We start from the raw sequence: 17,003 nt of genomic DNA, 5'->3' as shown, positions 1-17,003 counted from the left end.
AAACAGAAGCACGCTAGAAATCAGCAGAGATTATCAGCCCCCAGGAGTGACAGCTCTTTTTGCAGTAGTGTTAGCAAAGGAGTGCTGATACATGCATTTCCGTGCTTCAATATGTTGTAGGGCTCTATAGTTTCTCTTGCAGATATTCCCGGTTTTTGGCAATGACTGTAGTTTCACGATATAGCGGTACGCACTGTTTTTCTCATTCTTTGCCCATTCACAATCCCGGCAATGAATGCCGAGGTGACCCGAAACTACTCTAGAGACTTTATAGCTGTGTTCGCTCAGCCTTTTATTAATGCACCGTCCCGTCTGTCCAACGTACTGCACTCCACAGGGCAGAGGGATGTTATAAACAACCTTCTTATTACAAGGGACGAAGCATGACTGGTGCTTAGTTGTGCACTTAGCCACATTTCCTTTTACCTCATTAACAGATCGGCAGAAACCAGACCGACGATCAGGCGCAGAAAACACAACATCGACACATGCTTTTTTCGCCACTTTTTTTCAGGGAGTGTGAAATTCCATGCAGATATGGAATCACAGCGACACGTTCGCGGTTGTTGTCCGATTCCTGGCCGTCCCGTGTAGCTGATTCTGACTTTGTCTTCTTTAGGGCCGACTCAGCCACTGACGTAATAAGTTCTAGGGGGTACCCTGCCGACAGCAGCTTTTTTACCTGGTGTGAAACGCTGGAGTGCAGTCTGTGGTAGCGGTATTTTGTTAGTGAGCTGTTCAAGCAGGACCCTATGATACCCCTCTTAATAAGCTTGGAATGGCAAGAACCATAGGGTAGAAGGGGCTTATTACCTCGAGGTTCGAAAGCCCAGCAAACGTGGCTAAGAGTGAAGTACAGGCCAAGGTCTAGAAACTTGATGCGGTTGTGAACAGGGGTTTCATAAGTGATCTCAAGAGGGGAGAGAGCGTCAGAAAAAATGGACAGACTACGAGACACCTCGGCTTCAAACTCCAGTCCTGAGCACTTAACAAAAACAAGGTAGTCATCGACAAATCGAAATGTTTTTTTTACGACCATAGTTTTCCGAAGGCATCCTTTGAGAACACTCGCATCTGGTGAGATAAATGTCACTGAGTATGGGGTGATGCAAGAGCCTATGCATATGCCGTTTTTGTGAATGAAGATCGATAAGTCCCACTCAGTGAAGGTTGATTGCAGGTACAGGGAAAGCAGATGCGGAAATCTTGCTACAGAGATACCGGACGCGTTTTGAAAGGCAACCACGCCATGTTGGTCAATGCATTCACTGACACTGGTTAACAGTTCGTCATATTGAATCGAATAGAACAAGTCTTTCACGTCAATAGAAAAATCTAAAAGTTCATCAGCATTGTGCGTCGTCAGGAAGTCAGTTACTTGGTCCGAACTTTTTACCTGGAAAGGATCGTCAACAGAGATTACGGCGAGTTGCCGCCTAATGGATTCAGCAAGGCACTTCTACCAAGTACCCCTCTCTGAGGCAATCACACGAAGCGGGCAGTCAGGCTTGTGCGTTTTGGCAGAAAAGAACATATTAAGACTTAGCAAACAAGGGAAGGGGGGAGGGGCTCGTTATAAATATGAAAGAAGCCAACAGCCACAGAAACCAAGGGGCACAGGGGACTTTTTTTATAATTTATTTATTTTGTGGTGTTGATCAATTTAGAATATTACTGAATATGTTACCGCTTAAAGCTAATTGATTAGAAAAGTAGAAGAAAAAACAAACACATGCCGCCGGTGCGATCCGAACCCATGACCTCCGAATTACGCGTCCGGTGCTCTACCTCTGAGCTACGGCGACGGCTGTCAAATCTTCTGTTTTCGGGAGTATTTATGTTTACAAGTAACCTAACCTTAAGAGTGTTCATCAGCGCCACCCACGTTCATAAGCGGCGGACGTAGAACGTCCTGAGTTACCGCAGGTGTGACGTAGAACGTAATCGAACGGAGAGGGTTGAAGCTGCGTGCGAACCCTCTTATGCTTCCTATGGCGTCAAGGCTGCCAGAACCGAGGCCCTCGCTAAGCAATTGAGCAAACAAGGAAAGGGGGGAGGAGCTCGTTATAAATATGAAAGAAGCCAACAGCCACAGAAACCAAGGGGCACAGGAGATTTTTTTTTAAATTTATTTATTTTGTGGTGTTGATCAATTTAGAATATTACTGAATATGTTACCGCTAAAGCTAATGTGGTTGTTTTTTCTTCTGCTTTTCCAATCAATTAGCTTTAAGCGGTAACATATTCAGTCATATTCTAAATTGATCAACACCACAAAATAAATAAATCAAAAAATTAAAAAAAAATCCCCTGTGCCCCTTGGTTTCTGTGGCTGTTGGCTTCTTTCATATTTATAACGAGCCCCTCCCCCCTTCCCTTGTTTGCTCAATTGCTTAGCGAGGGCCTCGGTTCTGGCAGCCTTTACGCCATAGGAAGCATAAGAGGGTTCTCACGCAGCTTCCACCCTCTCCGTTCGATGACGTTCTACGTCACACCTGCGGTAACTCAGGACGTTCTACGTCCGCCGCTTATGAACGTGGGTGGCGCTGATGAACAGTCTCAAGGTTAGGTTACTTGTAAACATAAATACCCCCGAAAACAGAAGATTTGACGGCCGTCGCCGTAGCTCAGAGGTAGAGCACCGGACGCGTAATTCGGAGGTCGTGGGTTCGGATCCCACCGGCAGCATGTCGTTGTTTTTTCTTCTGCTTTTCTAATCAATTAGCTTTAAGCGGTAACATATTCAGTAATATTCTAAATTGATCAACACCACAAAATAAATAAATTAAAAAAAAATCCCCTGTGCCCCTTGGTTTCTCTGGATGTTGGCTTCTTTCATATTAAGACTTAGTTTATCGCTATTCGCAATGTCCTGAGCAGGCTTAGTGAGGTTGTAATCGTTGGATTTTTTTTTTCACGGATCCTTGCCTTCTGTAAAGATGCCGTACTGCATTCCCTGAATTCCCTGAACTGCATTTCCTGCATTCCGGTACTGCATTCCCTGTCGTTCGCGCTGTTTATTCAAGATGCTTAACCAACTAGCCCGCCCAAACGTGTTAACGCAAATATTAACTACCTACAGCTGTCGACAACAACTCTAATCTAAGTGGAATTACTGTCGAGGAAAGCAACTGATGACGATGGTCTTCACAGCGCAATATTAAAATACAACATTGACATTCTGTACAGTGCATAATGTCATATATTTAACCACGCGTTTCAGACTAGTTCCTCTCTAAATATTCTCTAAGTAGCTAATATCGTTCCCATATACAAATGTGGAGACCAGAACGACACCAGCTGTTATCGGTCAATATCAGTGCTGAATATTATTAATATTCTTTTTGACGAACTAATCGCTGCCCAGATACGAATATTTCTTGGTCAGAATAACATAATCTGTCATCAGCAACATGGTTTCATTCTTAATAGGACGACCTCTGCAGCCGTTCTAGAGCTCTCCCAAGTGATAACTTTAGCTCTCCACATAATAAACGAATTCGCAGTTGGATTTTTTTAGACCTAAAGAATGCAGTCCACACTGTATTGCATTCCATATTATTGAATAAACTAGCCGCCTATGGGAGTGTTTCCGACACACAGATTTCTGTCTAGTTACTTATCATCTCGACAGCAATAAGTATTAATTAATAATATTGACTCTACATATACCACCATAAAATGCGCAGTAGTCCAAGGACCTCTCCCGAGCTCTATATACTGTTTTTCTTTTATATCATTTACCTTCCACGACCAGCTTCATATTCCTAAATTGTCATGTATGCAGATGACTTTGCCATCATATGGACAGGTAGTTCTGTTTCTGCAATGCAAATTGACATCACGAAAGATTTACAAGACGTCTCCAACTGGTTCTCTGACAATCACTTAACACTAAATGGGGCAAAAACTAAATATGTCCTTTTCCATTCGAGGAAAAAAAATGTTGAGTGTAATAAAATCAATAATTCTTCAAACAACAATGTAATTGAATCTGTGTCTGCAATCTAATATCTGAGTATTATTTTTGATAGTAACTTAAACCGGAATGATCAAGTCAACAGTGCTTGTAGTAAATTAGCGTTCGGCTGCTATCCTATCATTAAGTCCAGACAACACTTCCCTAAAAGCATATTACGCAGTTTGTATTTTTCATTCATTCATTGTCACATAAGTCATTTGCAGTGAGCCATGGGGGCACATTTATCCAACTTACCTAATACCTCTTCAACATTTATAAAATGAGCATTAAGTAGAATAACTTTTTCTTCTCTAAATCGTCCTAGCAACAGCATGTTTGAAAAAATGCGCCGCCGCGGTGGCTCAGCAGTTATGGTGCTCGGCTGCTGACCCAAAAGACGCGGGTTCGATCCCGGCAGCGGCGGCTAGAATTTCTTTGGAGGAGTAATTCTAGAGACCCGTGTACTGTGCGATGTCAGTGCACGTTAAAGAACCCCAGGTGGTCGAAATTTCCGGAGCCCTTCACTACGGCGTCTCTCATAGCCTCAGTCGCTTTGGGACGTTAAACCCCATAAACAAACAAACAAACAAACAAACAAACAAACAAACAAACAAACAAACAAGCATGTTTGAAAATGTTCGAGTATAAAAATTTTCTTCTTTGTTCGACTATCAGGTTTCCCATTTTAAATAGTAAATTAACAACTAACTCTCATCTCCCATTCGGCTTCCTTATTTTGTCTGTTCGCAAGACAAGAGATGCTGCTAACGGTAACTTTAACCTTCCAATCCATAACAATAGATAAGGTAAAACATTAATTGAATTCATTAGAATGAAGGTCTTGAATGCATTGCCGATAGAAAAATTCAGGGGGCACTTTGGCTGTCTAAAGTGCGTAGAGGCGAAAGCGTTTTCCGCACCACTTTGACTGCTTCTGTGGCACTGGTTTATTTATTTTTTATTTATTTATTTACACATACTGCAGTCATAGAGACCAAGCAGGGGGGCAACATTCAAAAAGCAAAAATAATATCAAACACTACGAAAATCCAGCGTTCCGGCAACAATAAAAAAAGAAAACCAAACAGAGGGCAATGATATTGTTAAGTTTACACATACAATAAGATACTCTTTTCAAAAGCAGCGGCATCCTGAGCCGAAAAGACGTTTGCTGGCAGTGAGTTCCATGTTGTGATTGTTCGGGGAAAAAATGAGTTTTTGAACGTATTTGTGCGTGCAAAGTACGGGGTAAGGTTATGGTTGTGGCTATTGCGTGTCTGTCGTGTAGAACGGGGGGATATATAGGGAGCAGCATTAATATTAAATTGACTAGAGGAAAATGAGTACAGAAATTTAAGCCTTGCAAGTGCTCTCCTTCTTTCTAGAGTGGATATGTTCTTCGTAGACATCAGAACGGATGGCGAGATAGAGCTATGGTAAGCGTTAAAAATGAAACGGACGGCTTTTCTTTGGATCATTTGAAGTTTCTTTATATCCTTTTTTAAGTGCGGATCCCATACGACGGAAGCATACTCAAGTTTCGGACGAATTAGTGTGTTGAAGGCAAGTTGTTTAAGTTCAGAGGGAGCGTGTTTTAGTTTGTGTCTTAGAAGGCCGAGGTTCCTTGAAGCAGACGAGCAAATGTTATTAATGTGGCTGGACCATGAAAGGCTATATGTAATGGTGACTCCAAGATATTTGTATTCGCTCACCTGTAGCAGTGGAAGATTATTTATTGCGTAATTAAAACTGTATGGCGCTTTCTTGTTAGTAACCTGAAGAAGAACCGATTTGTCGCTATTTATTTTCATGGACCAAAGGGTGCACCACTCTAGGACATTATTAAGATTTGACTGCAGGCATTCTTGGTCGGTAGGGCTGCTAATTTTCTTAAACAGAATGCAGTCATCTGCGAATAGTCTAATACTGACTTCGGACGTATTTACGGAGTTAACCAAATCATTGATATAAATAAGGAATAAAAGAGGCCGAAGTACGCTGCCTTGAGGTACACCAGAGGTAACGGGTAAAATACCTGAATGAGATTTTTTAACATCGACGAACTGTTTTCTGTTGGAAAGATAGGTTTTAATCCATTCGACAAATGCTGTTGGAAGACCAAGATGCTGAAGTTTAAAGATGAGCTTATTGTGCATGACGCGATCAAACGCCTTGCTGAAATCTAAAAAAATGATGTCAACCTGTCCAGCATTGTCAATCGATGAAGCGAATTCATGAACTGTAGTGGCGAGCTGAGTAACCTTAGATAAGCCTCTTCTAAAACCATGTTGAAAGGGAGACAGGATGTTATTTTTTTCCAGAAATGACATAAGATATTTAGATATAACATGCTCCATAAGCTTGCAGGTACCTGAAGTTAGCGATATGGGACGGTAATTGTTAACGTTCAAACGATCACCTTTCTTAAAAATTGGAACAACGCGAGCTAAGCGCCAGTCATCAGGGACAACAGAATCTTTTAATGAAAGTTCGAAGAGGCGAGTTAAAATGTGGGCTAATGGTTCGGAATAACGACGCAGAAACTCATTAGGGATATCATCAGGCCCCACTGCCGATTTCGTTTTTAAGTTTAGCAGCATGTTTAGTACGCCTTGATAGCTTATAAAGTCACCTGATATATCAGATCCGGATACCTGAAGTTCCAAATCTGGATCACTCGAGGCAAAGACAGAATGAAAGAAACTATTGAAGTGATTTGCAATATCCACAGGAATCTCCGAGACCATGCCGTCAGTAGATAGCTGATTTACCTCATCTTTAGAATCACGTAGGTAACGCCAAAACTTCTCAGGGCTCTCTCCTAAGAAGTTGGGCAGTGCCTGCGAAAAGTAGTTTTTTTTGCTTCGGAAAGCTTAGAAGCTAGCTGAGTTTTCAGCGTGCGAGAACAGGTAGTTTTATGACCACTTCGTTTAGCGCGTTTAATTTTGCGATGCAAATGAATGATTTCTCTAGTAATCCACGGATTACGCTTATTTGTTCGTACACGCTGGTTGGGAACAAAATTTTCAATGCAAAAGTGAATAGTGTCCTTAAGTGTAGTCCATAATGCTGTGACGTCGCTAGGCAGGTTATCACATAAATACCAGAGTTTGTCTAGGATCGCAAGATCATCGGCAAGTGAAAAATTTTTTACAGTGTTATTGTTCGCTATCTTATGGTTTTTTCTGGGCATCAAGCAGCAAAGACAAATGAACGCTTTTGTGATCAGATAGCCGTGTCAACATGCACCCTGTATTCAGATAAACTAGCGCTGACAAATACCAAATCAAGAATTGAACGAGCGTTACCCACTTCTCTAGTGAAATCAGAGACAGTCTGCACTAAATCACACATCAGCATAATATTCAAAAGAGGGTTGGTTGAATCATTAAAAACACAATCAGGGTTAGCCCAATCAAGTAAAGGAAGGTAGAAATCACCAGCGAGTATAAGGCGGTCATCTTTGAACAAAGACATATGATCATACAGCTCAACCAAGAAATCGGGGGAGGCAGATGGTGGTCTGTGCACTGCGCAGACTGTGAACAAACTACCCCAGCAGTTTACCCTAACAAATAAACTCTCATGGTCATCTATCTGGTTAAGAACAGTGCCATTCAAACAGTTTTTTATTATCACGGCTACGCCCCCACCACGGGTAGGTCGGTCTCTTCAGAACATTTTATGTGACGCGGGGACAATAACACTGTCAGTGATGCCGTCATGCAACCAAGTTTCGGTAATTATCATTATGTAGGGATCATGGGCCAAAATGAGGAACGCAAGCTGGTCAACTTTATTGGCAATACTCTGTGCATTCAAGTTCACTACCCGTAACTCTGGGCGCAGTGGATGCATTCCGTCATGTCTCTACGGCGTTCCGAGAAGGAAGCGCGACGCGTGTGTTATTAACTTCGTCCCAAACGAACAGGTTACCGTCAATCTTGAACTTATCATAAACAAGATACACCTTTTGTTTATTATCTCTTTCTGCCTTCGAGCTTTCCCAAAGCAGTTTGCGTTTGCGCAGCGTGTGCTGGCTGTAATCGTTTTGCAGGTATATATTGCTACCTTTGAGCTTGCTTACGTTCCGCCAGACGGCTTGTTTTTCATTAAAATCTTGGAAGTACGCAATGACTGGTCTGCGAGTTCCGCTGAGCCCAAGACGGTGAATGCGAGCGACGGACGTGCACTGGACGCCCAGTTTTACACCAAATACATCCGAAATCACCTTAGTTCTCAGTGTTTCTTCACTTTCATCCGGGGATTCACCAATGCCATACACAACAACGTTAGAGCGACGACTGCGGTCCTCAAGATCCGTTAATTTGTCCTTTTGCCAAGTAATAATGCTCTGAAGGGAAGCGGTAGAATTTTCTAAAGTAGCAATCTCAGGGGACTTTACATGCATTTCTTTCAGCTGTCCATCTAAAGAACGCAACCGAGAATCGACATCACGCAACAGTTGCTCGTTTTCTGACACACAGGTTTTAATGGATTCAAGCTCTTTAAATATTCGAGTCTGACCTTCCAAAATACACTGAAACATATCTTCGACTGAAGGTCCAGGGTTTTGCTCAACATCGCCGCAGAGTAGCATTTTGCACATGAAGTAAAATTCATACACCAAGTTCATATAAGTGCGTGGGCACGGCACAACAAGAAAAATTTCGTTGGCGTCGCATGTAATTGGGTACTAATTACAAAGTGATGACAAATCACTAATTAATGGTTAATTACTGATCAATGCCTGAATTCTAATTAATCGCTAATTAATGACGCTTAAGCTTCGCCTTTAGGAGTGGAACGCGACAGCGTGTTGTAGCGCTGCCAGGGAGTCCACAGAAAGCCACCACCCGTTCGGCGCGATGCCTTGCCGTCTGAACGCAACGATTTTTTGAGGAAAGTAAATGACGCAGTAATTCTCTGTCATCTCGATGGACACCTAAACTTCACCGTAGAGGAAGGGAGGAAGGGGTAGTGAAAGAAGAAAGACGAAGATGGCCTGTAATGAAGAAAATGAAAATTGTATTTGAGGAAAGGAAATTACGCAGTAACTGTCTCACATATCTCGGTGGACACCCGTCGAAATTCAAGGGGGGGGGGGGGGGGGAGGGGGGTGCACTTTTCTGGCCTAAAGTGCGGTCACTGATGTGTGGTGAAGATGTTAAGCTTCGCCTCTAAGAGTGGAACGCGACAGCGTCTTGCAACGTTGCCAGGGAGTCCATAGAACCCCATCGCTCATTCGGTTCTACGCCTCGCTCGTCGGTAAATTGGTTTTTGAGGAAAGGAAATGTATCTGTCTCTCATATCTCGGTGGACACCTAAACCTCGCCGGAAGGGTAGGGAGGAGGATGGCAGTGAGCGAAGACACCGTATTCACTAGACGCGCCTTTGTTCATTCCAAGCCATCGAACTGGCATGGCGGAGTGGATAGCGTGCTCGTCTCGCACTCCGAAGACAGGGGTTCGATTCCCGAGCTTGACCAATTTCCTACTCAGTTTTATTTATTTATATGGCCTGACTAGAAGAGTTAATTAGGGTAATTGGGTAATTAAGCAATTAACTAAGCTCTGTCCCACTTACTTGGAGCATCACTCTATGATCCCTTCAATTGGTTGCATGGTTACTAGCCGAAGCACAATTGGCCCCGTTTGAAATTGGCGCACTGTGACGTCTCGACCGTTTCGACCAACTGAAAAGCGTGATATTTCTGTCGACAACTGCTGCTTACAACGATGGGACATTACAGGCTTTCGCCTTAATAAAGCTTGCGACAAATGTTAAGCTCTCTTCGAAGTTGTTTTTCTTGCACTACCAAGCAAGGACGTGATTTCACTCTGTGTATTTTGTTTCAATTCAATATGTGCAATTCGTTAAAATGTTGTTTCTCACCTCCTTCACGCGGTTTGTTTAGATCTTAGCACATTTAATATTGTGGTTGTCCAAATGTCCTGTTTTGTATTGGACCGAATACTAGCCATGTAAGCTATCGGTCCAAATCTTGTGCACAAATCTTTCTTGAGTGAGCAAATAAAGATTCCTATGATCTGATTTGAGCATACACGGCGACGACAGGTCACCAATGAGGACGACGGTGTGACTGCGCGTGTCAGAAATTTAGACACACTGCTAGGGGCACGAAGGAGCAGCATCGCTACAAAGTGCCTGTACCTAATAGACGAATGGCTGGACCCCTGTTGCGTGGACTCGTGCGGTCTCGTGATGTGGGCTCTCCTAAGCTCTTTCTTGTGAAGTCCTGTCTCTCTGCGCTCTTCTTCTGGCCCCACCAACACCCTAATATGTTCTGTTCTTCTTTTCCACTAAGAACAGGTCTGTCACTGTTCCACCGAAACAGAGCCTGAGCCCCGTCCTGAACGTCGCTCTAGTCGTATCTTTATTTATTTATTTATACAAGTACCTGCAGCGCCCGGGGGCATTATAGCAGGGGGGACAATAACAGTAAACATATACATAAAATGAGCATGTCACAAATATTGAAAATAAATAATAAGGCACATTTGTCTAAAATAAAAAAGTAACGCATCACTGAAATGGCGGTCTGAGAAAACAAGTTCTGAAGAGGTGGAAGGCTTCTACGACAGATTGGCCGCCAGGAAAGAGTGAAAATGTTTATCCGTTTTACATTTTCTGTACTCTTGGGAAGCCTATTCCAATGTGAAGAAGTATGAGGAAAAAAAGAATTACGAAACACACCAGTTCGACATCGCGGTACAAGAACTTTCAAGTTATGATCGCGGCGTTCAGAGATAAAATGTGGAGGTAGAATGTACAAGCTCTTGTTTATTCCTTTGAGATCAGAGTATATCTGGAAAAAAAGTTCTAATTTTGCGGTTAGTCTCCGGTGAGCCAGCGTTTTCCACCTAAGGTTTTCTTTAACTAATGTGATGCTACTACGGAAATTATAGTTGCCAGAAACAAACCTGGCAGCGCGGTTTTGGATGCGTTCAAGTTTTTTCACGAGATAAGAGCTTTGAGGGTCCCATGCCGCACAAGCATACTCGAGTATTGGACGAACAATAGTGACGTATAGCTGTTCTTTTCCTTGGGGGGGGGGGGGGGGGGGGGGGGGGGGGGGCTTTATGAAAATTTCGTCGAATGAGGTTTAGCGTTCTAGATGACTTTAAGGTTAAATATTCTATGTGTCGGTTCCATGTCAAATTTTCTGAAAAATAGACCCCTAGATACTTGTAATGTTGAACCTTTTCAAGCGGTAGCCCTTCCAAATTATAAACTGATCTCACGAGAAGACGTTTACGAGAAAATGACACATAGTGACATTTAGCGCTGTTTAAAGACATGCCCCATTTAGTGCACCAACAATGAATTTTGTTCAGATCACTCTGTATACTGTTTACATCATGGTAGTTTCGTCTATTCCTGTAAATGGCACAATCGTCGGCATATAATCTCACTTTACATTCAAGCCCTTCAACAATGTCATTTATAAACACTAGAAATAACAAAGGCCCCAAAAGAGACCCTTGCGGCACGCCAGAGGTTACGGTGACATTCGATGAATTAGTGCCATTGATTAAAACATTTTGAGTTCGCCCAGATAAGTAATCTCTAGTCCAGTCTACTATTGCAGGGTGTATACAGAGAGAAGATAATTTATATAACAACAAAGCATGAGGAACTGTATCAAAGGCTTTACGAAAATCCAAAAAGATGCAAGAGATCATGGGAAAATTCTACCAGTTGAGTTGTGCACGACAGTCCAGGCCTGAAGCCATGTTGAGCATTTGAGAAAAAATTATTGCTTTGAAGATGTTTCATCACAGAGCTGTAAATAATGTGTTCCATAGTTTTGCAGCATATGCATGTAAGAGAGATGGATCTATAGTTTTGTAATACCTTTTTGGGGCCACTTTTGTGGACTGGAATGACGTTGGCTACCTACCACTCTGCAGGTAAAGAAGTGCTGTATAATGATTCGTTAAGCAAGACTGCTAAGAAGTGCGCAATTTCTTGCGAGCAAGATTTCAATACATACGACGAGATGGTGTCAGGTCAGCTTGCTGGTTTGTTTTTTAGGTTAGTAAGCAACTTGAGAACACCGTTACATGTGACAGTAACCGCGGGCATGTTCTCATAGGCTTTTTCTTGTGTTTCAGGCAATTCGCCAGAATATGCGGCAGTAAAGACTCCTGATGAGTGGTCACTGCAAGTCGTAGACAGCTGCAATTACTCTCCATGTATAGTGCCTCGCTGCTCATAGCAAACTATTGTGTCATTTCCAGGGCTCTTGTAGATTTGTTTCGATTTGCTATGATTAAATTTTATCCCCACTCTTAGTTTTGTAGCAGTAGGTGCCAAAGAACGCGTTGTCAGTTAAGCAGCACTATTTTTTTTGCTTGGGTTTCTATTGACCGAGGGTTTCTATTATGACACTGCCTCATCAATAAAAAAGGGTTAAAAACAGCGGAGTGTTTACCGATTACTCCAACGCATTTGAATTGGGCAGTCATAATAATTTCCTTCTCAATATAGGCGCATTACTTTTATTACCCTACCTACTTGGCTGGATTAATGACTGCTTCACCTGAGGTGCCAGTCATCAGTTCACGTGTTATTGGGGCTCCACGGAGACGTGTTAGGGCCCCTTTTGTTTCTAGATACATCCGCCAACCTTCGTTTATGTGCGGAAAATCGCTCCGTTTATTCTGAAATTGTGAGCGCATCTTACCAACTTGCGTTAAACTCAGGCTCGGTTCATACTGGGATTCGTGCGAAACTTTCGAAATGACAGAAAAGACTGCCTTCGCTAGCAAGAAAAAGTCTCCTCGTTTCTCGAATTCAAAAAGTAGATATCACTAGGTACACGTCATTTACAATCTAGATTTCGGTACAACGCTCTGAACACAAACTAGACCCCCATAAAAGCGCTAAAACAGAAGGATGCTACAAAAAAATAACTGAAAACTACAAGCTTAGAGGTATTTTCACAGCGCTGTACTAGAGTGGATATCGGTGTATTCATATTGACGTTACTGGAATTAGCGAAAAGTACTTGCCTTGTGGATAGTTTGGATTTACTACGACAAAGTGTGCAAACAAAGACAAATGAAGTTGAGCGCATTGTAGCACCTTCGCTTCCATTCCATTGCAGCCAAAAAAAAGCAAAGACAACTGGTATGCATTCGACAAAGTAGCTTGGATAGACAGCGAGCAGTCAGGCTAAGAAGAAAAAAATCACAAACTGAACAGGAACGCCGAAAGACTGTTTCCTTTCGGCTAACATTCCGACAGTTAACATTATTAGCACTGTTACAGGAAAAGTAAGAACAAATGGTAGTAGGCATGTATGAATTGGGTGCCGAAGGCAATTTTTTGACGCCGATGCAAGCGGCCAGGTCAGGGAAATGAAAAAGAGTCGATAGTCTTTGAGAGCTGTCAGATACCTCGAACTCGAGATATGCAACGGCGGATAGAAGGTTACAGATTTAAAGCTCTAGAAGAACGAAGAGCACCACAGTGTACTGAATTCTTGTTCAAAGTACTTACCATTGCTACCTGAAAACGTGAGTCGTGAGTAAAAGGCGCCGGCCGGTAGTTCGGTTCGATCGAAAGAGAAAGCGAACTCGGTTCTACAGGGAAGATCAGACAACTGTAAATGAAGTTTTAAAGATTGGTCCGATCACTGAAATACGGGTGTCTTGCTCACTGCGTGGCTGAACCTCGAGCGCGCGACAGGGAGAGTCTTCTGTCGGGCCGCTCAGAGCAGCGCACTCCGCTGCGGCGCAGTTTTCTGGTCTCCTCTGAAAGAAGTCTTAGCGCGTGTGTGAGAGCTTTATTTACACATTGGAGAAACTCCGCTTAAAGCCTGGGGCACTTTATAACGGCATTCTTGAAGAAGAAAATACGACATTATTTGGAAGTGGGCCCATCCCCATATATTTCGCTGAACGCCGCGAATTTTGCAAGTAGGCTCACCCGAGTAAACGGATAACGGGCATGAGCGGATGGATTAGTGTCGTTTAGTGTCGTTTAGTGGGCATCAAAATATGGAAGACTTAGTCAGAATATTATCTCTTGTGGTAATTCAGCCGGAGGTACTCGAAAATTTTAGTCCTCAGATTTTCAAATTTGGAGACGCTGATGCCAACATGACATTTCCGACCAATCAGAGAATTTCATTACTGGGAAACGCGGTGGTTTGTGCAAGACGCCAACATAAGTGCTATCGCAATAGAGACCTAAGGCTTTAGCAGTCGGAGCAGAATGCGCCAGTGGTAGAACGATCTTAGATGGGACAAGAACGAAGCAGCGACCTCGCTGCTCAACTCACAGCATCTTTTTGGCGCAGGAGAGCTGCTGTATCAGATGAGTGACGGGGACGCCACTTACGTGGTCACCGACCCGCCCAACGCAGACAAAGTTCGCAAGGTGTGCGACGAAATGAAGATGCCCGAGAAGGTGAGAGCAAGGCCCGCGCTGTTCTGCAAACGAAACAGAGGAGCGCGTACACTTCGTGTTGAAGCATTAAGCAGAGCGATAAATAAACCCAGTGTATAGACATAGGGCGAACAGGACGAGCGCTGCCTAATTGGAGCAAGTAGGCCTCAGGTTATACGAGACGGCATCATCTCATCACCAAACACGGGAGCTGGAAGCACATGGAACAACATCAAAACTGGTGCGGTCACAGTAGAGCAGGTGACAAATGACCACACATCAGAACACCAAACACACAAGGAGCAAAAGTGATGATGAACTTATTTATAACATGTCATAGATAAAGGAGAGTCAAAATATCACAGAAAAAGCAGTGCTATTATTGAGATGTTGCCTGGAAGGAAGGTTTTATTTTTAGTTGCGTTTTGTCAAAAGTTGTAGTGATGTCAAAAGTTGTAGTAATTGTTTGTTATTCTTCCTTTTTCCGATGCCACTTGCTCGTGGTATATGGGTAGCGTTACTGCTTTCTGCACTGAATGGAAGCGGAGAGGGTAAGGCACTAGTAAAGCCAAATTGGGCATCTTCTTACTTTTCGTCTCTAATAACATAGACGGAAATGACCAGTAAAAATTAGTGGGAGATCAGTGCTATTAATGCATAGAGAATCCGTTAGCATATTGGCTCAGATTTCGTGAGCACTTTGCGTTGAAGCACGCCGAACTACGCCAGCCAGCTCGGCTCGTTGCGTGGTCGCACTTCAGGCGTATGCCGTGCCCCAAAAACGACATTCAGCCGCCGTTGCCTAGCAACGTCGCAGCCGCGCTCCAACAGATGGCGCCGCCGGCGACGCCACTGCCGTCGCCGCTCGCTCCACCAGATGTGCTCCGCTGGCGTAGAAGGAGAGGAGGTGTCGCCTCGCTTCGCCTCAGTGGATTCTAGTCGTTATGGAGAGCACGAACAAAAGAACGAAGCGAAGAAGAGACAACGCGCTCAGTTGCTTTCGCAGTTCAACTAGGCTTAATCGGAGCTAAACCACAGCGAATTTATTGCTAAACAACAGCCGACCGACTGATAAAACCCCGTTGTAAACGCATGGCAACAGCTCAGTTGAAAAACCCCGAAGAGTTTTACTCTATGCAACCTCTCTGAAGCGAGACTGTGAGCCGACAGCTGGAACTTCACCGCCGACTTCGCCTTTGTCCGAGCGACGCGAGCGCCCCTAGCTGCGGCCTAATTTTCCGCATTGTGAATTGAATTCCCAGCGCCCTCTTTTCCTCCTCTCCCACCAGAGCAACCAATCGGGTGTTTTGACGCGGATCTCTCATCCTCTGGGGGCGATGCCGACGCCCCTTGCGACGGCCAGCTGCACCGCCGAGGCTTTCCTCCTCGCTTTGCTCTACTGTTAATCGGTTGGTCTACCTCTGTCCAGGCTCTAGGAGGCAACGCGGAATGGAATTCTAAATGGCGACATCGAAGCTGAACTAGCTTTCGCTGTAAAAAAGCCACATAAAAATAGAAATGAAACCGTGAGAAAACGATACCAACAACTAAGAAGGAGAAAAGCAAGAAAATTTTATTATAAAAACTGTATTCATTCATTTGACACATGTGTTGACACATGTGGTGTGCATTTGCTATTACCAGTTTTTTTTTAATTGTAAACTTTGTTTTATTTCATTTATTTTTTACAATTTCACTATGGGCATTTGCTAATACCTGTTTTTTATTTATTTTTTTATTTTTTAGTCATTGTAAACTTTTTTTTTACTGATTGCAGTTCAATCATGTATTTGTTTGCTTCACAGGCATGTACATTTGTTGCTGATGCTCTGCTCTTCTATAGGGGATGGGAGCCTAGTCAAGCTGCATTATAGCGGCTTTTTCTCCCATCTCCACATGTATGTGTATTGCATGAAATAAATCAACTCAATTCAATTCAATTCTATTAAATCTGATTACCGGCGGCGTTACAACCCACGTGGCTAAGCAGGGTTGTGATGAGAGCATCGCTGTCTTTGAGCCAATGACAAACCGCGATTAGAATCATTAAAAAAAAGCGTAATTATTCTGGTCATCCTTCTGACCAGGTAATCGGCAAGGAAAAGTTGATCGTTTCATTGACGCGAGGGTTTCATCGTCGGCGTTTCCGCCAAAAATACCCAAAAAAGCCATATAGCTGGTCCACATACGGCTATACCACTTTGGGTATAGCTTTCGGTCGCCCAATTCAGTTAATTGTTGCAAAATAAAAAGCAAGGGAGCAAAGATATTACGCACAAGAACGCTAGGCATTCGCAAAATGCACATACGCAATGCAGAGCGCACCTAGGTCCCCTCTAAAGAAAATTTTACCCTTGAGTTGAACCAAGGCACTTGTTACACAAACCTGCACAAATAGTCTGCGTAAAAGATCAGCGCTCACTGCTGATCACTCGCAAGGGCCTTAAGGTCAATGCCAGAATTTTGGAATCAAGTAATAGTTTTTCTGAGGCTAGGCTTAACGACATACAACACAAGAAAATGAAAAAACCAGCTTTGAAGGCATTATTCAATCACGTGTGGCTGCGTTCCCAATTTCTGCGAAATACTCACTGAGCTCGCGGCATTGCATAAAACTTTCTAC

At 43.3% G+C, this 17,003-nt stretch overlaps 1 protein-coding gene across 1 annotated transcript in view; it reads left to right on the top strand.

Annotated features, from left to right (window-relative positions):
- LOC149325087 (putative 4-coumarate--CoA ligase 2) overlaps positions 1-17,003 on the top strand; it is a 136,321-nt gene that overhangs the window by 40,439 nt on the left and 78,879 nt on the right. The window contains exon 4 of the mRNA XM_089562569.1: positions 14,292-14,401. Coding sequence (XP_089418695.1) covers positions 14,292-14,401 — 110 coding nt within the window. The remainder of the gene's footprint in view (positions 1-14,291; positions 14,402-17,003) is intronic.

The sequence above is a fragment of the Amblyomma mixtum genome, chromosome 10 (genome assembly GCF_055824585.1).
Source record: "Amblyomma mixtum isolate Tamu chromosome 10, ASM5582458v1, whole genome shotgun sequence".
In the NCBI taxonomy this organism is placed as follows: domain Eukaryota; kingdom Metazoa; phylum Arthropoda; class Arachnida; order Ixodida; family Ixodidae; genus Amblyomma; species Amblyomma mixtum.
Note: the sequence above shows the minus strand (reverse complement) of the source record. Positions and strands in the feature narration are given on the sequence as shown.